The sequence below is a fragment of the Rana temporaria genome, chromosome 5 (assembly GCF_905171775.1).
Source record: "Rana temporaria chromosome 5, aRanTem1.1, whole genome shotgun sequence".
Classification (NCBI taxonomy): Eukaryota; Metazoa; Chordata; class Amphibia; order Anura; family Ranidae; genus Rana; species Rana temporaria.
Genome location: NC_053493.1, coordinates 29,527,882 through 29,549,829, shown reverse-complemented (window position 1 = coordinate 29,549,829; position 21,948 = coordinate 29,527,882). Strand labels below are relative to the sequence as shown.

The 21,948-nt window shown below is 46.1% G+C and overlaps 1 protein-coding gene across 1 annotated transcript in view; it reads left to right on the top strand.

The window, feature by feature from the left end:
* The first annotated feature begins 3,458 nt into the window (after positions 1–3,458).
* ASB4 (ankyrin repeat and SOCS box containing 4) overlaps positions 3,459–21,948 on the top strand; it is a 49,955-nt gene continuing 31,465 nt past the window's right edge. The window contains exons 1-2 of the mRNA XM_040352303.1: positions 3,459–3,806; positions 19,553–19,852. Of these exons, the coding sequence (XP_040208237.1) occupies positions 3,617–3,806; positions 19,553–19,852 (490 nt within the window). The 5' untranslated portion in view covers positions 3,459–3,616. The remainder of the gene's footprint in view (positions 3,807–19,552; positions 19,853–21,948) is intronic.

Genomic DNA, 21,948 nt, shown 5'->3' with positions numbered 1-21,948 from the left:
GTGGTCCAATACCACCTCTGCAGGGGTTTCCCCACCACTCCCTGACGAATAATTAGGCCCAGAAACTTCCAGATGTTCTCTTTGGTGACTGGTTCCCACTTTCTGCTCCTTGAAAACCTCCGATGGGTAGCAGCTTGTTGCTCCTGGTACCGATTCATCTCCATAACAATTTTTTCAATGACCTCATCGGTCAAAAAGAGTTGGAGGTATGCCAAGGGGTTCATAGCACAACTTAACATCCAGCATAGCAGTAAAAAGTGAAAGTAAAACTGACTGTAAAGAGGATAATGTCTCCTTCTCCATGTTTCTGTAGCTCAGCATTTAGGTACATCAGTAAGTAAGTAGAATAATGCAAGCAGATGGCATGAGAGCAGGATGTTGATAAGCTTTCAGCCCTGTTTGTATTCTGGGAGTGATAGCATTGCAGCATGGATTATGTGTGCAAGACTTCATATGTAAATAGCTGAGACTGGCGGTGCATTGCCATGAAATGAGATTTGCCATGGAATGAGATGGTCCGCCTCCATCTCATCCTATTGGCTCACTCATGTCACGTGACAAAACATCAGTCACAGCTAGGCTATCATAGGGAGAGGATCTCCTCTCCCTGTGATAGCGTGATAGCACTGTCAGCAGCGTGCCTCCCGCCAGCGCTAAGTACACCCCGCGCCCGCAGCTCTACACCCCGTCCCCCGCACCCCGCGCCCGCAGCTCTACTCCCCGTCCCCCGTTAAGGCTCAGGGAACGGGGCGAGTCTACGCTATTAGCGTAGACCTAGCGTTGGCTACGTTAGTAGCGTAACGTAGCCAACGCTAGGTCTACGCTAATAGCGTAGACTCGCCCCAGAATGATGGCAGAGCTGGTGGTCTAATAGCGTAGACTCTAATAGCGTAGACTCGCCCCGTTCCCTGAGCCTTAACGGGGGAGGGGGAGTAGAGCTGCGGGCGCGGGGTGCGGGGGACGGGGAGTAGAGCTGCGGGTGCGGGGGACGGGGAGTAGAGCTGCGGGTGCGGGGTGTACTTAATCGGGGAGTAGAGCTGCGGGGTGTACTTAGCGCTGGCGGGAGGCACGCTGCTGACAGTGCTATCGGGCTATCACAGGGAGAGGAGATCCTCTCCCTATGATAGCCTAGCTGTGACTGATGTTTTGTCACGTGACATGAGTGAGCCAATAGGATGAGATGGAGGCGGACCATCTCATTCCATGGCAAATCTCATTTCATGGCAATGCAGCGGCATTCATATGTACTGTATTTGCTGGCGTATAAGACTACCTTTTACACTTAAAAAACCTGGCCAAATATCAGGGGTCGTCTTATACGCCGGGTCAGCTGCTCGGATGCCTGCTGGATGTGTGGTTATACTGTATGTAGCTTCGGCTACATACAGTATATACCGCTTAGCCAATCCCGGTGAGCGATGTATTCAAATGAACACAGAGCCTGCTCGGATTGGAGTAACAACCTCTGCCAATCCGAGCAGGCTACATACAGTAGCCTGCTCGGATTGGCTTTGAGAGCCAGAGAGGCACGGGCTGATGTTACAGCCTCTGCCAATCCAAGCAGGCTTTGTATTCATTAATAGTATTCATACATCGCTCGCCGTGATTGGCTCCAGCTCCAGCAAGAAGGAAGAAGAATATGGTTCCAACACCAGCAAGAATGAAGAATGATATGGCTCCAGAAGGAAGAAATATGAAGCGTCGGAAGCCTCGGAAAGGGGGTCGTCTTATACGGTGAGTACAGGCAAAAAAATCGTAAAAAATGTAAAATTAGGGGGTCGTCTTATACGCCCGGTCGCCTTATACACCGGCAAATACGGTAAATAAAGGCGGCATTCATATGTATATCATGCCCCTCTGCAGTGAAGAGATGATGTGCTGTAACCTCTAGCAACCAATCAGTGAGCAGTATTACTGTACAGTAATCTCTAGCAACCAATCAACAAGAAGAAATGATGTGCTGTAACATCTAGCAACTATTCTGTGAGCTGTAATGTGTGCTGTAACCTCTAGCAACCAGTCAGTAAGTAGTAATGATATGCTGTAACCTCAGGCAGCCAATCACAATCACTGCCTGATCTGATACAGTAAACTGATTTTAGGTCTAGCTGATATTTATTGTATGTCTCAGAGCAGGTGGAGAGCAAAATTGCCCAAGACATTTTGGGCCAGATCCACAAAAGGGATACGCAGGCGTATCTGCTGATACTCCGTCGTATCCCTGTTTCTATCTATGCGGCTGATTCATAGAATCAGTTACGCATAGATATCCCTAAGGCCCAGTACACACGACCGGATCTATCCGCTGGGATTGATCCGCTGATCAGTTCCAGCAGATAGATCCGGTCGTGTGTACGGCCTTTCGGACAAATCTCGGTGGATAAAAATCCAGCCGACGGATTATCCGCGGATAAAAATTTTGTAGCATGCTACAAAATCTATCCGCTGGAATCCAGTCCAGCGGATTGATCCGGTGGTCTGTACAGACTCACCGGATCAATCCGTCCGCTCCCCTCCCTCGCATGCGTCGTAATGATTCAACGCATGCGTGGAAGTACTTACCTTCCAGTGTCGCGCACGTCGCCGCGTCATCGTCGCGGCGACGGCGCGACACGTCACCGCGGATGAATTCCGCGCGGATTTTGATCCGATGGTGTGTACAAGCCATCGGATCCAAATCCGGAGGAGGAATCTCCGCTGGAAACGGTCCGGCGGACCGTTTCCAGCGGAGATCCCCTCGTGTGTACGGGGCCTAAGATCCGACATGTGTAAGGGACTTACACTGTCGGATCTTAGGATGCAGTACCGCGGCCGCCGCTGGGGGCATTTCTCGTCGAAATCCAGTGTCGGGTATGCAAATTAGCACTTACAGAGATCCACGAAGCTTTTTCCCTTCGTTATTTCTCCGTAAGTGTTAGTTTGCCGTCGCAAAATTAGGGCTGCTTTTACAAAGTGTAAACTTAGTACACCATGTAAAAGTATACCCTTCTTTCCCGCGTCGCTGTCAAATTTTTTTTTTTTTTTCCGCCGCATCTCTTTTTTACCTGTTGCGATTCACAAAACTTGGCGCAACGTAACGCAAAGCACGTCGGGAAAATAGCGTTGGGAGCATGTGCAGTACATCCGGCGCGGGAGCGCGCCTAATTTAAATGGGACTCGCCCCATTAGATTGGGCACGCCTTGCGCCGGACAGATTTAAGTTACACCGCTGCAAATTTCTAGGTAAGTGCTTTGTGGATCGGGCACTTAGGTAGAAATTTTGCGGCGGTGTAACTTAAATCGGAACATTTAAGTTGCGCCCGCTGGTTGTGGATCTGGCCCTTTTTGCCCAGTGTCCAATCAAAATTAAAGACGGCCCTGAATAGATCCATATTATTTGTTGGTCGGCTGAGAAGCCCTTTATTGATATTGTTGACAGGCCGATAGTTCAGTGTCATCTATAATTAGTTCCTCCGAGTTTGCAGGCAGGCTATGTATAAATAGATGGTGTAGCCATGGCTAGACGATAGAATTACCCAAAGTCAGTCTTGCCAGTGACTTAGCGTTCCACACAGAGAGGACGTTATGCCTGTACATTAAATCTGACTGTGATTGTATACATCGGGAGCAGGGAGATATGGATCCAGATGGTGGGAAGAAGTACCCTCGCTACCTCTCCAACAAGAGACTGAAAGAAAGTTTCCTGAAGGCTCTGCAGTCCAATGACTACGTCGCTGTGGAAAATATGCTCAATGAAGACAACATAGACATGGACACAGTGTTTGAAGTGGAAGATGAGAAACTTATTTTGGCTTCTTACAAAGCAGGTATACATTAACTCAGTAATGTTATCTTGCAGCACCAGGATCAATCCTAATGCCCCGTACACACGCTCAGGATTTCCGACGGGAAAAAGTCTGTCAGGAATCCCGACGGGAAAAAAGATAGCTGGTTCTCTTTTTTTTGCCGGCGGGTTTGGCAGTTTTCCCGTCGGAAAAAACTGTGAGGGAGCATACACACGGCTGGGATTCCCAGCCAAAAGCTCTCCTCGCAGTTTTTCTGTCGGAAAACCTGGTCGTGTGTACGAGGCATAAGGTCCTGGGTTCAATCCCAAGGGCCCATAAAGAGACACTGGCCCAGATTCAGTAAGCAATTGCGCCTGCGTAACCATAGTTACGCAGCGCAATTGCTGACTTGCGCCGGCGTAACATGTTCTCCTAATTCAGAGAACTCGTTACGCCGACTGCAGCCTAAAATCTGCGTGGCATAAGGCTCTTATGCCACGCAGATTTTAGGCTGCATTCTTGCGTTGACCGCTAGGGGGCGCTCCCATTGTGGTCAGCGTATAGTATGCAAATTGCATACTTACGCCGATTCACAATGTTGCGCGGGCCCTGAGTACGCAAGTTACGGAGTTTCCGTACGGCGTCTTTAGCGTAAGGCTGCCCCTTCTAATAGTAGGGGCAGCCAATGCTAAAGTATACCCTCCGTTCCCGTGTCGTGAAATTTGAATTTCACGCCGTTTGCATAAGTGATACGTGAATGGCGCTGGATGCCATTCACGTTCACTTTGAAGCAAATGACGTCCTTGCGACGTCATTTGCCGCAATGCACGTCGGGAAAGTTTCCCGACGGCGCATGCGCTTTACGATCGGCGCGAGAACGCGCCTAATTTAAATGATTCCCGATCATTTACATTGCGCGCGCTTGCGCCAGGCAATTTTGCCGGCGCGCCCTCGCAATTTACGGAGCTACTGCTCCGTGAATCGAGGGCAGCGCAAAATATTTGCGGGGGTGCAGGGCAAAATCATTGCCCTCCGCCTCCGCAAATAGAGCGCAGATCTCTTTGAATCCGGGCCACTGTCAGCTTGGCCATGCAGGGCAAAGTGACAGCATCTCCAGATAAAAGTCACACTGACCCTCTTACACTCACCTTGCCTGTTCTCACCCCTTTACCTTATTCTGACACAAATGGTACTGAAATCAGTGGTTTCAGTGATCCTGGGGGGATGGTAACATCACTACATAGATCATGTGCCAGAGTTCAAGCATAGTACAGTAAAATCTTGGATTGCGAGCATAATTCGTTCCAGAAACATGCTTATGATCCAAAGCACTTGTATATCAAAGCAAATTTCCCCATAAGAAATAATGGAAACTCAAATAATTTGTTCCACAGCCATTTATTCCTAAGTCCTTCAGTTTATAGTCCATATAAAAAGATTATAGAAATGTCACCAGGTTGTGTAACCATAAAATGTTCATCCACAAATGGAAACCTCCACAAGGGGATTAGAAGCAAAATCCAGAAGGAGCTACAGAGTATTAAAGAGAAGAGAGGCGCCTCTAAGTGTAGCAATATGTTGCTACCGTGTTTCCCTGAAAATAAGACCTAGCGCTATTTTCTAGGAGAGCTGCAATTTAAGCCCTACCCCAAAAATAAGCCCTAGTTTAAAATGTTTGTTAAATCCTATAATCCACTCTACTAGCCAGATTCAGGTAGCTTTACGCCGGCGTATCAGTAGATACGCCGACGTAACTCTGAATCTACGCCGTCCTAAATTTAAGCGTATTCTGGAAACCAGATACGCTTAAATTAGGCTAAGGCCCCATACACACCATAGAATCTATCCGCAGATAAATCCCAGCAAATGGGTTTCAGCGGATAGATCCTATGGTGTGTACACGCCAGCGGATCTTTATCCGCGGATATTTATCCCCTGTGATGGATTCCAGCAGATCGGATATTCGCTGACATGCAGAACAAATCCATCTGCTGGAATCCATCCCAACGAATGGATCCGCTGGTCTGTACAGACTCACCGAATCCATCCGTCCTAAGGGATCCCCCGCATGCGTCGTAATGATTTGACGCATGCGTGGAATTCCTTATATGACAGCGTCGCGCACGTCGCCGCGTCATAATCGCGGCGACGGCGCGACACGTCATCGCCAGAGGATTTCGGCGCGGATTTCAATGCGATGGTGTGTACACGCCATCGCATAGAAATCTGCTGAAATCCTCGAGAGGATTTATCCGCGGAAACGGTCCGCTGGACCGTATTCGCGGATAAATTCTCCCGTGTGTATGGGGCCTAAGATACGAGCGGCGTAAGTCTCCTACGCGGTCATATCTTAGGGTGCAATATTTAGGCTGGCCGCTAGGTGGCGCTTCCGTTGAGTTTGGCGTAGGTTATGCAAATGGCTAGATACGCCGATTCAGAAACGTACGTGCGCCCGGCGCATTTTTTTTACGTTGTTTACGTACGGCTTTTTCCAGCGTAAAGTTAGTCGAACAAATAGTTGGCCTAGTCAATGTTAAGTATGGCCGCCGTTCCCGCATCAAAATTTGAAATTTTTACGTCGTTTGCGTAAGTCGTCTGTGAATGGGGCTGGACGTAATTTACGTTCACGTCGAAACCAATACGTCCTTGCGGCGTACTTTGGAGCAATGCACACTGGGATATGTACACGGACGGCGCATACGCCGTTCGTAAAAAACGTCAATCACGTCGGGTCACCAATCATTTACATAAAACACGCCCCCTCATCCTCATTTGAATTAGGCACGCTTACGCCGGCCCCATTTACGCTACGCCACCATAACTTAGGAGGCAAGTGCTTTGTGAATACAGTACTTGCCTCTCTGACTTACGGCAGCGTAGCGTAAATACGATACGCTACGCCGCCTCAAAGATGCGCCCGGCTACCTGAATCTAGCTATACTTCTGGAGTATATAATGTACAATGTGTGTGTTTCTGTAATATAATAGCAGGGAAGAGAGCTCACAGAAGCGCAGAGTGGCGCTATAACAAAGGTATTTGGCACATTTATATTACAGAAACACACACATTGTACATTATATACTACTGTAATAGAGTGGGTTATAGGATTTTACAAGCATTTTAACTCGGTTCACACTGGGGATTCCTGTCAGGCAGGGAGGGAGAGGGGGAGAGAGAAGACAGCACATTGCATGGTAAGACCTACCCCGAAAATAAGCCCTACTGTGTCTTTTGTTGCAAAAATTAATATAAGACCCGGGCTTATTTTCGGGGAAACACAGTAAATGTTGGACCTTCATTAAATGTAACCATATTGCTACAGTTAGACATGCCTCTCTTCTCTTTTATACTCAGTTGTGACATGACGCTACTTGTGTATCAAGACATCGCTTGAATATCAAGTAAAAATTTAATAAAAAAATTAGCTTGTCTTGCAAAATGCTCTCAGACAAAGTTACTCTCAAACCAAGGTTTCACTGGTAATTGTAAGGCCCCATACACACGATAGAATTTATCCGCGAATACGGTCCAGCGGACCGTTTCCGCGGATAAATCCTCTCGAGGATTTCGGCGGATTTTCATGCGATGGAGTGTACACACCATCGCATTGAAATCCGCGCCGAAATCCTCTGGCGATGACGTGTCGCGCCGTCGCCGCGATTATGATGCGGCTACGTGCGCGACGCTGTCATATAAGGAATTCCACGCATGCGTCGAATCATTACGACGCATGCGGGGGATCCCTTCGGACGGATGGATCCGGTGAGTCTGTACAGACCAGCGGATCCATCCGTTGGGATGGACTCCAGCAGATGGATATGTTCTGCATGTCAGCAAATATTCGATCTGCTGGAATCCATCCCAGGGGAGATATATCCACGGAAACAGATCCGCTGGCGTGTACACACCATAGGATCTATCCGCTGAAACCCATTTGCTGGGATTTATCTGCGGATGGATTCTATCGTGTGTACGGGGCCTAAGGATTGGGGTGATACTGCGCTGTCACATGAACAAAAAAAACACAAATGCTGCAACTTTAAATGTGAGACACACACAACATAGACAATTGTAGAAAAACAAGCTGCGCAACTAACGTGATGATTCAAGCACAAACCAGCAAATATAATATATATATTGCAAAACTTAGTACTGTGGATGTGTTGAAATCACTAAAACAAATAGGTGACCCTATTTGTGTTGAAAAATGATAAGTCCCAGTGAAAAAAACGGGTGAGCAAATCAATGTCCTATTTTCAAAAGGAAGGACGCTTCAGATGGTGGTTTGGTAGCTGGAAATGTGCTGCTCTCCTACAGGTAAAATGGTGACATAAAACCAAAAGAAACCACAGAACAGTGATGGGATGGAAAGGAAATCCTCCACCTTCCAAATAAACTGCCTCTTACCGAAAGGGAAGATCCCAACCAGAGATCTTCTGTTGGCATGTGGCTTTCAAACCCAGCCTAGAGGTCTATGTAGCAGGATGTCGTTAACCCGATGTCAAATGGATCTCCCACCGCTCACAAATGGTCAGGTATGAAGGCAGCCAAGTGAGGAAGGAAAGAAGGCTGACATATAGCGTAATCCAGTAAAACGTTTTAATGTATAAAATAAGTAAAATCGCACTTACAATATGGAGATATAAAAATCGCATGTGAAAGTTTGTAGACGGCCGGCTAACACAGCCCGTTCACTCCGGGACTCTGTATGTAGTGATGACGTCAGCACGCCGCTTCACCCCCTGACATAGCCAGGAGGGTAACTCCGCATTCTCTGTTAGGCCCCATTCACACCTCAGCGTTTTGTAGCTTGAAGCTCGGAGCTCCAAAACGCTGGAGAAAAAAAATCTCTTATTCTCTATGGATTTGGTTCACATCTCCACTCCAAGAAGCTTGAAGCTAAACAAAAAGTTCTGGAGCTTTTTTGTAGCTCCAATCAGCCAGGGTGATGTGTTTTTTTTTTTTGTTTTGTTTTTTAAGGGGTTGTAAAGTCTCATAGTTTTTTTCCTCTTAATGCATTCCATGCATTAAAGGTGAAAAACCTTCTGTGCTGCAGCTGCCACCCAGAGCCCCCCTTTTACTTACCTGAACCCGATCGTTCCAGTGACGAGCATGATCCCAGTGGCTCCAGCCACTGTCTCGGGTCCTCATTGGTAGACTGATAGCAGCATAAGCCATTGGCTCCGAATGGTTTGTCAATGGACGCAGCAGCGGGAGTCGTGAGCGCACCCACTCGGGTTCCCCCAGGGAAAGCGGCTCTCCATGGGGGCACCCGATGAAGAGGAGGAGCCAGGAGCGCTGCCAGAAAAAGAGGATCGGGGCCGCTCTATGCAAAACCCTTGCACAGAGCAGGTAAGTATAGACATGTTTGTTATTTAAAAATATATATATAAGCCATATGTGGTAGATTATTTTAAGTTTTAAGCTGCATTAATAAGCGCCCTTCCCATTAATCCTATGCATTAAGGTGAAAAAACATCCAATAATTGCCGGCCCCCCAGCCTCCCCGTTTACTCCCTCGAAAGTCCCACGTCAAGAGTGCTTGATCTCGGCCCGGTCTTCTTGGCTCTTCATTGGATAGATTGATAGCAGCCCAGCCATTGGCTCCCGCTGCTGTCAATCAAATCCAATGATGCGGGGGGTGGGGCCGAGTCTGGCAATCGTGTCTATGGACGCAAATGCTGGACTCGGGAGCATGCCCGCAAGGTAACCCCCTTGGGAAAGCGCTTCCCAGAGGGGGCTATCTGAGGCAGGGAGGAGCGGAGACAGGCGCCGTGGGACCCCGGAAGACGAGGTTCGGGGCCACTCTGTGCAAAACGAGCTGCACAGCGGAGGTAAGTATAACATGTTTGTTATTTAAAAAAAAATTATTGAACCTTTGGTATGACTTTAAGAAATACAGTGCTGCCTTTGCTCCACCCCCAGCCTGCTGTCTGGACAATGCTCACTCTGCTCCCTCCTCCAATCTGTAATTTTCCTGCCAGCATATATATACAGTATATACAGTACATGCAACAAAGACGGATTGGCTCCTAGTGCATTCCTTCGCTTTTCCAGTCTTAATACTGCTTTATAGGGTGTGACAGGAAGTTAAAATGAAGACAGATGTAGGCACCTATATTAGTTGTATGTATAATTTTTTTATTTAATTTAACTTAAATTTAAATTTAACTTTTTTTACAAAAACTGTGTTTATTTTGTTTTTATAGCTGCCTGGAGTTCAGTTTTGACAACATTTATTTATTTTATGGCCCTGCTTAGAGGACAGTGCTGGAATCCTTGGTTCAATGGCCAGCATAACATTATTTAATCTGCATATTTATGCTGTCCCCTTTTTTACTTTGGTTTCCCCTTATATTTGAGAAGCATACTTGCTCAGTCGGCATACAGTACCTCCCAACTTTTTGAGATGGGAATGAGGGACACCTATCAGCAAAAGTATGCAGGCATAAGACACACCCCTTGCCACACCCCCTTAAAGGAGAATTGTACAAAAAAAACAAGATTAGTTAAACCCACAAGTGCTTTTTTTTTACCACTACTATTCCTTTATATTGGCTTTTGGAATTTACAAATGCAGCAATTTAGAAATCAGATGAAAGGTTTAGCGCTGGAAAACACTTTTTGATAGATAAAAAGTACATGTTATATACATCTATATCCCCCTAAGATCCGCGCTATAGTCGAATGACGGCTACAGCGCTGATCTCAAAATCCAACTAGACGTCAATTGACGTCGCCCCTTTGGGCGTTCCCCGCGCGCGCTCCAGAGCGCGCAGCGGGGAAACTCTGTGTTGGCCGTGTCCCTTGGACACAGCCAATTACAGATAGCCGCGAACGGCCAATCAGACTGACCGTTTGCGATGCGATCTGTGCGGCCAATGAGAGATGATCTCATATGTAAACATATGAGATCATCTCTCATTGCCGGCTCACACAGAGACAGCGTCCTGTCTCTGGAGAGGAGACCGATCTGTGTCTCTTGTACATAGGGACATAGATCGGTCATTTTCCCCCAGTCACCCCCCCCCATCTACAATTAGAACACTATATAGGGAACATATTTAACCCCTTCCTCACCCCCTAGTGTTAACCCATTCCCTGCCAGTCACATTTATACAGTAATTAGTGCATTTTTATAGCACTGATCGCAGTATAAATGTGAATGGCGCCAAAAATGTGTCAAAAGTGTCTGATGTGTCCGCCATAACGTCGCAGTCCCAATAAAAATCGCAGATCGCCGCCATTTCTAGTAAAAAAAAAATAATAAAAAATAATAATTCTGTCCCCTATTTTGTAGGCACTATAACTTTTGCGCTTATTGCGATTTTTTTTTTTTTTTTTACCAAAAATATGTAGAAGAATATGTATCGGCCTAAACTGAGAAAAAAAAATTTGTTTTTTTTTTAAATTGGCATATTTATTATAGCAACAAGTAAAAAATATTGTATTTTTTTTTTCTAAATTGTCGCACTTTTTTGTTTATAGCGCAAAAAATAAAAACCGCACAGGCGATCAAATACCACCAAAAGAAAGCTCTACTTGTGGGGAAAAAAGGACGTAAATTTCTTTTGGGAGTAACGTCGCATGACCGCGCAATTGTCAGTTAAAGCAACGCAGTGCCGGAAGCTGAAATTTCACCTGGGCAGAAGGGGGGTATATGTGCCCAGTAAGCAAGTGGATATAGATCAGACCAAAATGAGGGACAAATGAGGAGGAAAAAGGGGCAGAGGGACATTGCTCCAAATCAGGGACAGTAGGGAGGTATGTCAGTCGGTTTGTAAACTGCTGCCGAAAAGGTCAGAATAAGACCACTGTTGCATTCTGGGCCATGACAGAATTTGTTATCCGGGTAGAGTTGTACTAGTGGTGTGCCAAGGTTGGATGTCAGAGATTTATTATGGTTGGATGACTAGGCACTCACACCACGTATTATATAATGCAGCCCATTGTTATATTATACGGCTCCATGGAGCTTTGCCAGCTATTGCATCAGCTGCTAACACTGAAAAAATACTCAACAGTCACAAGCACACACAAATGTAACAATATAATGATACAAATTGTTACAGTATATATACATACAGGGCTGGATTCAGATACAATGGTGTATCTATCCGCCCGGCGTAACGTATCTCAGATATGTTACACCGCTGTAATTTTGGGCGCAAGTTCTGTTTTCATAAACAACTTGTGCCCTTAGTTACGGCGGCGTAACGTATATGTGTCGGTGTAAGCCCGCCTAATTCAAATGTGGATGATGTGGGCGTGTTTTATGTATATTAACTGTGACCCCGCGTATTTGACGTTTTCTAGGAACGCCGTTCGTGAAAAAATCCCAATGCGCATGCTCGAAATTCCGCCGCAAATCGTCATTGCTTTCGACGTGAACGTAAATTACGTCCAGCCCTATTCGTGAACGACTTACGCAAACGACGTAAAATTTTCAAAACTCGACGCGGGAACGACGGCCATACTTAACATAGGATACGCCTCATATAGCAGGGGTAACTATACGCCGAAAAAAGCCTAACGTAAACTACGTAAAAAAATGCGCTGGCCGGACGTACGTTTCTGAATCGGCGTATCTAGCTCATTTGCATATTCCTTGCGTAAATATACGGAATCGCCACCTAGCGGCCAGCGTAAATATGCAGCCTAAGATACGACGGTGTAAGACACTTACGCCGGTCGGATCTTAGGGAAATCTATGCGTAACTGATTCTCTGAATCAGGCGCATAGATACGACCCCGCACACTCAGAGATACGACGGCGTATCTTCTCTGTGAATCTACTCCACAATGTTGTATGAACATTATTCATGTATTTTTGGAAGATTATCCTTATACACTCACCAGCTACTTTATTAGGAACACCTTGTTACTACCGGGTTTTGCCTTCTGAACTGCCTTCATTCTTCAGGCAGAGATTCAACAAGGTGTTGGAAATATTCCTCAGAGATTTTGGTCCATAGTGACATGATAGCACCACGCAGTTGCTGCAAATTTGTCGGCTGAACATCCATGATGCCAATCTCCTTTTCCACCAAATCCCATAGGTGCTCTACTGGATGAGATCTGGTGAGTGTGGAGGCCATTAACCACTTCCATACAGGGCACTTACGCACCTTCCCGCCCAAGCCAATTTTCAGCTTTCAGCACTGTCGCACTTTGAATGACAATTGCGCGGTCATGCTACACTGTACCCAAACAAAATTGGCGTCCTTTTTTCCCCACAAATAGAGCTTTCTTTTGGTGGTATTTGATCACTTTTTTTGCGCAACAACTAAAAAAAGACTGGAAATTTTGAAAAAAAATTACGTTTTTATTTTTTTCTGCTAATTTTTTTGTAAATAAGTAAGTTTTCTCTTTCAATTACGGGCACTGATATGGCGGCACTGATGGGCACCGATGAGATGGCACTGATGGACATCGATGAGGTAGTACTGACGGGCACAGATGAGGTGGCACTGATTGGCGGTGCTGGTATGCGGCACTGATGGGCACACATAGGCGGCACTGATGGGCACACATAGGCGGCACTGATGGGCACTCATGGGCACTCATGGGCAGCACTGGGCACTCATAGGCATCACAGATGGGCACTCATGGGCGGCACTGATGGATACTTATGGGTGGCACAGATGGGCACTGATAGGTGGGCACTGGGCATGGATGGGCACTGTGGGGTGGCACTGATGGACACTGTGGGGTGGCACTGATGGACACTGTGGGGTGGCACTGATGGACACTGTGGGGCGGCACTGATTTACCCATGTGTGCCAATCAGTGCCCATTTGTGGGCACTGATTGGCATCTTTTTTTTTTTGCCCAGGCTTTTTCTTTTTTTGCCCAGGCTTTTTTTTTTTTTTTGCCCAGACTTTTTTTTTTTTTTTGCCCTTCCCTGGTCCAGGGTGGGCTTCCCTGGTGGTCCAGTGTGGCAACCAGAGGGGGGCTGCGCTGATAAACAATCAGCGCGAACCCCCCCCCTGTCAGGAGAGCCGCCGATCGGCTCTCCTCTACTCGCGTCTGTCAGACGCGAGTGAGGAAGAGCCATCAACGGCTCTTCCTGTTTAGATCGTGATCAGCCGTGGTTGGACACGGCTGATCACGTGGTAAAGAGTCTCCGTGAGAGACTCTTTGCCAAGATCGGTGTTGCGGGGTGTCAGACTGACACCCTGCAACAACGATCGCCGCGATGAGCGCCCCCAGGGGGCGGAGCGGCTCAGAATCCTGAGGACGTCATATGACGTCCAGTCAGGATTCTACAACCACTTTGCCAACGTCAATCTGTCATTGGCGGGCGGCAAGTGGTTAAAGTACAGTGACCTCATTGTCCAGTGGTGAGATGATTGGATCTTTGTGACATGGCGCATTATCCTGCTGGAAGGAGCCATCAGAAGATGGGGACACTGTAGTCATAAAGGGATGGACATGGTCAGCAACAATACTCAGGGAGGCCGTGGTGTTTAAACGATGCTCAGTTGGTACTAAGGGGTCCAAAGTGTGCCAAGAAAATATCCCCCCCCCCCACCATTACACCTCTACCAGCAGCCTGAAGCGGTGATACAAGGCAGGATGGATCCATGCTTTCATATTGTTTACACCAAATTCTGACCCGACCATCTGAATTTCACAGCTGAAATCGAGACTCAGACCAGGCAACGTTTTTCCAATCTTCTATTGTCCAATTTTGGTGAGCCTGTGCAAATTGTAGCCTCAGTTTTCTGTTCTTAGCTGAGAGGAGTGGCACCTGGTGTGGTCTTCTGCTGCTGTAGCCAATCTGCTTCAGGGTTCAAAGCAGGGGTCAAGTCCTGGGAAAAAAAGTGTGGGAACTCCCACCCAAGATCCACTCCCCCACCAAAAAAAAATAAAAAATTATACGCTCATATGCATAATTACTAAACCGCATGTTTTTTTGTTTTTTTTCGATCCACTGTACCTTAGTGATCCTTTATGTTGCAGGCTACTTCCTGTATATGGATGCATCGGGTAGTGTGCGGGTATTCCGTCACTTCCTCGATGCCGCAATGTCTCGGGGAGCTTTTGTCATTGTTCCCAGGAGACATTGCAGAGGTCTGCCGCGAGTTATCGCGGGATTTAGAAAGAAGCAAGTTCTTTCTAAATCCCGGCCAGTAACATAAAGGATTACTAAGGTTCGCCTGCCCCTGTCAGTGACTCGAGCTATACATCGCCGCTTAGTGAAGGATTGGCTCGGGCGGCTCGGCTGCTCTAGTCCTGCAAAGGGAACTGAGTTCCTGCTGTGAAAAAAGTGCAGGAACTCCGTTCCCACGCGTTCCCACAGGACTTGAGCCCTGGTTCAAAGTGTTGTGCGTTCAGAGATGGTATTCTGCATACCTTCGTTTTAACGAGGGGTCAGGGCTGTCTTAATGAGAGGGCACACCTGGGCACTGTCCAGGGGCCCCAACTGCAGCTGGCATCTTGAGCCCACGATGCCCCAAAATTGTCCCGGCGCGTGGCCGTGTGAAACAGTCGGCGGTTATGGCCGCCAGCTGTATGATGGGAGCGCGCCCGCAAGCTAACCCCCTTGGGAGAGAGCTTGCCATGAAGAGGGTTAGCTAATGTGGGGAGGAGCCGAGACAGCCTCTGAGGGACCCCAGAAGACGAGGATCGGGGCCACTGTATGCAAACGAGCTGCACAGTGGAGGTAAGTATAACATGTTTGTTATTTTATTTTTTTAACAGGAACCTTTAGTGTCCCTTTAAGGTTAAGATGTTATGCTTGCGGGCTGTGGCAGTGTTTTGTTGGTCTTGAATGGTGATAGTAAAGGGCTGTCTTAATGAGAGGGCACACCTGGGCACTGTCCAGGGGCCCCAGCTGTATGTGGGGGGGGCCCTGCACTTTCCCCAAAGCAGCTGGTCCTTGAGCCCACGATGCCCCAAAATTGTCTCCATTGTAGGGGCCCCAGAGCATTACTTTGCCCAGGGTCCCATGATGCTATTAAGACGGCCCTGCGAGGGGTTATTTGAGTTACTTAATGTTGCCGTTCTATCAGCTGGAACCAGTCTACCCATTTTCCTCTGACCTCTGACACCAACAAGGCATTTTTGTCCACACAACTGCCGCTCACTGGATATTTTCTCTTTTTTGGACCATTGTCTGTAAACCCGAGAGATGGTTGTGCGTGAAAATCCCAACAGATCAGACGTTTTTTTAAATGCTCAGACCAGCCCATCTGGCACCAACAACCATGCCATGTTCAAAGTCACTTAAATCTCCTTTCTTCCTAATTTTGAATCCTCAATTTGAACTCCAGCAAGTCGTCTTCGCCACTTCTAGATGCCCAAGTGCATTGAGTTGCTGCCACGTGATTGGCTAATTAGCAATTTATGTTACCAAACAATTGAACAGGCGTACCTAATAAAGTGGCCGGTGAGTATATATATATTTTTTTTTTACCGAAAAACGTTACCAAAAAGTTTGGTAGGCCTTTAAAGGGGCCTGTTCAAACCTATCCAGTAACATTTAAATAGGCAGCCAATGAACCACAACATACCTGGAATCGGACCTGCACTTATTTGTGACTTTTATCATTATCAATCAACTGCTGCACCTGCAGGGTTCTAATGAGAATAGTGTCAGCGACTGCAGCCCTTCAGGCTGGGTTCACACTACTACACTACTTTCATCCTACTTTGCTCTGCTACATTGGTCCTACATTTATCCTACATTGGTCCTACATCCATCCTACTTTCATGAACAGGATACTACTTTGGTCCGACTTCAATGATATTCAATGGGCTTTAAGTAGGATCAATGTAGGACCAAAAGTAGTACAGGGAGCATTTTCAAAGTCGGACCGACTTGTGTAGGACGCTACAAGACGCTCTCATAGGGAAACATTGAACACAGAGCAAAGTAGGATGAAAGTAGTGTAGTAGTGTGAACCCAGCCTCAGACAGGTTTCCCTTTGGGTGTATTTCACCAAAAATAAAAATGTTGTTGCAGGGGATGCCCAAAACCAGACTTGTATCTTAGTGCAGACTTCTGGGGAAAATCAGTGAGCCAATGAGCTTTTCATTTAACAGTTTCTCTTTCAGAGTTCCAGACTTGATTAGAAGTATTTCTCCATTGCTAAACAATGAACAAACTTTATTTATAAGCTTAAGGCTTCATTTCTATGGACGTTTTTACAGCCACTTTTCTGAGCATTTTTTGCAGCTTAAAAACGGCTCTCCATGTTAGTCTATGGCCTCATGCCCACCATGACGTTTTTGAGCTGTAGATGGCTGAGCCGTTTTTAAGCTGCAAAAAAAAAAACAGGACCAGTGCGTTCTGAAGCTCCAGAGTTAGAGCTGTAAAAATGCCGGACATTAAAAAACGCTCAAAAACGCGCAAAAACGCTACCGCTGCGTTTTTGAGCTCCAGCTCAAAAAAAAAAACTGGACAGGCGTTTTTAAGCTGTAAACAAGGCTAAAAAAAGTGGCTGTAAAAACGTCCAATGGAAATGAAGCCTAAAAGTTGGAATGAAACAGTTTCTCTTATTATAAAGTAATTCGAACGATCGAGTTCTCTCGAGATCTCACACAAGTCTTGTGTTACAAAAGGAACCAATGAATGACAGACTGACAGAGATTGCGTTTTTATATATGTTACTTTTTTAACTTTTGCGACATTGATTTACCATTACATTTTTTGATATGTTAAAGGTTTCAAAGCGCCAGCAATTTTAAATATTTTTCAAAACTCCCACAGCACAGCTGCAAATCTCACGCAGCACGCAGTTTGAGAATCACTGATTTAGGCCAATGCGTATTCTGCTACATATTTTTGGTAAAAAATCCCAATAAGTTTTATTGGTTTGTGCAAAAGTTATAGCATCTAAAAATGATGGGATATATTTATGGATTTTTTTTTTTTTACTAGTAATGGTGGCGATCTGCGACTTATTGCAGAACTGCGATATTGCGGCGGACAATTTGGACACCTAACTGACAATTTTTGGATATACACGGCCGGTTTTCTCGACCAAAAGAAAACATGACAGTTTTCCCGTCGGGAAAACCGATCGTGTGTACAAGGCATAATACAGTGATCGGTGCTAAACAAATGCACTGTCACTGTACTAATGACACTGGCAGTAAAGGGGTCAAAGGAGAAGTAAAGTCTTCAGCCCGGATTCACAAAGCACTTACGCCGACGTAAATCACTTTACGCCGACTTAGTGCAAATGTGCGCCCAGCGTATCTGTGCGCCGTACCCACAAACTAAGATACGCCTAAAAACGGGCCTAATCCCACCGACGTAACTTGCCTACGCCGGTGTAGGGTGGGCGCACATTTACGCTGGCCGCATGGTGGCGCTGCCATTAATTAGCCATTCAAATATGCAAATGAGGAAAATATGGCGTATCACGAACGTGCACGCGACCGAAGCAGGCTACGAGAGGTGCTCGTAAGTTGTATGTTCATGGCGTAGGCAGTGATCCGGCGTATCTTAGGAAGTTGTTCCAACCTGGTTGTGAGCATGCGCACAGGGATGCGTCCACGACACGACGCATGCGCAGTTCGTTCAACGTACTTGTCTGGCTCTAAAACCATCATTTGCATGGGGTCACGCCTCATTTGCATGGCTTTGCAAGGGGCAGGTCCACTTCCACCTATGTCGGCCTGCGCCTTCGAAATCTATGCCACGCCGACGCAGCTTTGGGAGCACTGGCTTCCTGAATTCCATGCTTGCCTCTCTGCGCTGCGTCGGCGTAGCGTACATTGATATGCGCTACGGCGGTGTAATGTGCGCCCGCTCTCTGTGAATCCGGGCCTTCCTGTTTAATTGCCAATAATAAGGCTTACCTGTAGGTACTGTAAATATCTCCTAAACTTGCACCGTTTAGGAGATATTTACTATATACGCTGCCGCCGACTTCGTTGGCACATGCACACTGAAGGAACAGCCGATTGTGTCGTTTCTTCAGGGCCCTGTGCCGTGACCGGCATGCGCGTGGGTATGACGTCATTGCTGCTCTGGCCAGTCACCGCACCGGAGCCCCTGAACCCAGAAGAAACTCTGGGGGAAATGTCAGTCGCCTCAGCGATGTGCGGGCGCAACTAAGAAAGCTTAATTCTAAGGTGAGTATTTCATAATGAGCTAGTATGCGATGCGTACTAGCTCATTATGCCTTTTGTCTTACAGGTTTATGTATTTATTTATTTTGTTTAGGGTTTACGACCTCTTTAACATCAGGCACGGTCAAAGGGTTATATGTGTGCCAGCTGATGTTTCAGTGTATTGGGGGAGGTGCTATTACTAGTGGAAGGCATGGATGGGTGTTGAACACAGGATCCAAGCCTTCTGTACTGACAGAACGGCGATCTGCCTTGTTAACATAGGCAGATTGCCGTTCTACATGTGTACCGAATGATCCGTGGGTGCCGGCGGACATCGGGTCTGTGGGACCCGCTGTGCAAAATCACAGTGGGATTGAGTCGCTGGTGGCGCACACTCACGTCTGATATCCAGAAGTACGGGATCACGTATATATAGGGGTGATCCTGCACAGTGCGGACGCCCTGTAGCAGAAAATCTGTGGTTAAATATTCATATGCATTATTTAATTATTACCTTGATAAAAGTATTTTTTTTATCGAGGTAATAATGAAATAATGTATTTTATTAATAATATTATTTTGGTTACTGGGGGTAAAAAAAATATGCACATCAACACTACACATCGCCCTTAAAGTAGTAAAATGGATGTCTACATTTTTTCAAGCCTGCTCTGTTGCTGTGATCCCAAGTCACATGGTGTAACTTTGATATCATTAGGTTATTGGCTGCCCAGTTTTAAACTGGCATCATCATGGGCGACGGGTCTACACATTACAGTGATGTTGGGGCACTTGGAGAGTCTGTTGGTTCTGCTGGAACACAACGCTTCTATCAACAGTAAACCCAACGGGAAGACGCCATTACACGTTGCCTGTGAGGTTGCTAACCTAGAATGTGTCAAAGTCCTGATCAGCCACGGAGCAAAACTGAATTCCTTCTCCATGAGTGGACACGCTCCTCTACATTACTGCAAGACCAAGGAGGCGGTGAGGTGTGCCAAAGAGCTGGTGTGGGCTGGTAAGAGAGTCAGTATTTCCTAATCTAACGACTGAAATGCATAGGCAACACAAAGGGTAACAACATTTTCCAAAGTGCATATCAACTACTCAGATCACTCCAAAGAGAAGAGAAAAAAGAGGACATATACTATATGGCCAAAAGTGTAGACACCTGGCAACCACACCTATATGAGCTTGTTTGACGTCCCATTCCAAAACCATGGCCATTAAAAGGGAGTTGACATTCCATTATCTCTATAACAGCCTCCACTCTTCACTCTTGGAAGACCCATAACTCAGGAAGAAATCCTAATGGCATTAAAAGGAATAGCGACAGGAAAGAGTTCAGGACCAGCCCTCTATTATAAAAAATAATTCTCAGCCCTCTATTATGAAAAAAATCAAAGATCTATTAGTCCCAAAATGAAGTCCATATTAGAACGAGGGGGATGAAAAGGGAATAATTGTTGGCATATATTACAGTAATACCAAAGGAAGATAAAGATATAGCACAATACTCCATCGTTATTGAATGAGGACATAAAGCTAACTGCTAAAGTCCTGGTCAATAGAATGAAGGTATTAATGCCGGAGTTGATACATATGGATCAGGTAGGATTCGTCCCTGGGAGGGAAGGAAGAGACAATGGGGTGAAATCAGCATTGCTCCTACAAAAAAAATAAAGATGGACTCCCAGGACTATCTCTGTCAATAGATTCTGAAAAAGCATTTGACAGAGTAGACTGGGGGTTTGTCTCTTTGGCTACATTAGAGGAGTTAGGAATTGGTCCAAGAATGATCCAATAGACACCTGGCAATCACACCTATATGAGCTTGTTGGACATCCTATTCCAAAACCATGGCCATTAAAAGGGAGTTGACATTCTATTATCTCTATAACAGCCTTCACTCTTCTGGAAAGGAGTTCCTCAGGGTTTTGGAATGGTGGATTTTGAAAATGTATGCCCATTCACCCAGAAGAATATTTGGGAGGTCAAGTACTACTGTTGGATGAGAAGACTTGGCTAACAGTTGGTGTTCCAATTCATCCCAAAGGTGTTCAATTGGGTTGAGGTCAGGGCTAAGGCAGGACACTCAACAAACCATGTCTTTATGGAGATGACTTTGTGCACCTAAACTCAATAATTTGGAGGGGTGTCTACATTACATTGTCCGTATAGTATGTCATTAAAAATCACATTTGGCTTGGGACAAAGAGGAATAAGACAGCATTACACAACAGCATAAAAAGTCATTTTTCGAGTTGATCATGTTAACTGCGGCCTCACTGTCAGGTACAATGTGGATGTTTGAGTCTCTTTAGAGACTGTGTATGACCTTTTTTGAGATTGTTCACATGTATCTTTTTCATAGGTATACAGAACAGACCAAAAGTTTGGGCACACCTTCTCATTCAAAGAGTTTTCTTTATTTTCATGACTATGAAAATTGTAGATTCACACTGAAGGCATCAAAACTATGAATTAACACATGTGGAATTATACATAACAAAAAAGTGTGAAACAACTGAAAATATATTTCATATTCTAGGTTCTTCAAAGTAGCCACCACCTTTTGCTTTGATTACTGCTTTGCACACTCTTGGCATTCTCTTGATGAGCTTCAAGAGGTAGTCACCTGGCGCAGCACCCCATCACTCTCCTTCTTGGTCAAATAGCCCTTACACAGCCTGGAGGTGTGTTTGGAGTCATTGTCCGGTTGAAAAATAAATGATGGTCCAACTAAACGCAAACCGGATGGAATAGCATGCCGCTGCAAGATGCTGTGGTAACCATGCTGGTTCAGTATGCCTTCAATTTTGAATAAATCCCCAATAGTGTCACCAGCAAAGCACCCCCACACCATCACACCTCCTCCTCCATGCTTCACGGTGGGAACCAGGCATGTAGAGTCCATCCGTTCACCTTTTCTGCGTCGCACAAAGACACGGGGGTTGGAACCAAAGATCTCAAGTTTGGACTCATCAGACCAAAGCACGGATTTCCACTGGTCTAATGTCCATTCCTTGTGTTCTTTAGCCCAAACAAGTCTCTTCTGCTTGTTGCCTTTCTTTAGCAGTGGTTTCCTAGCAGATATTCTACCATGAAGGCCTG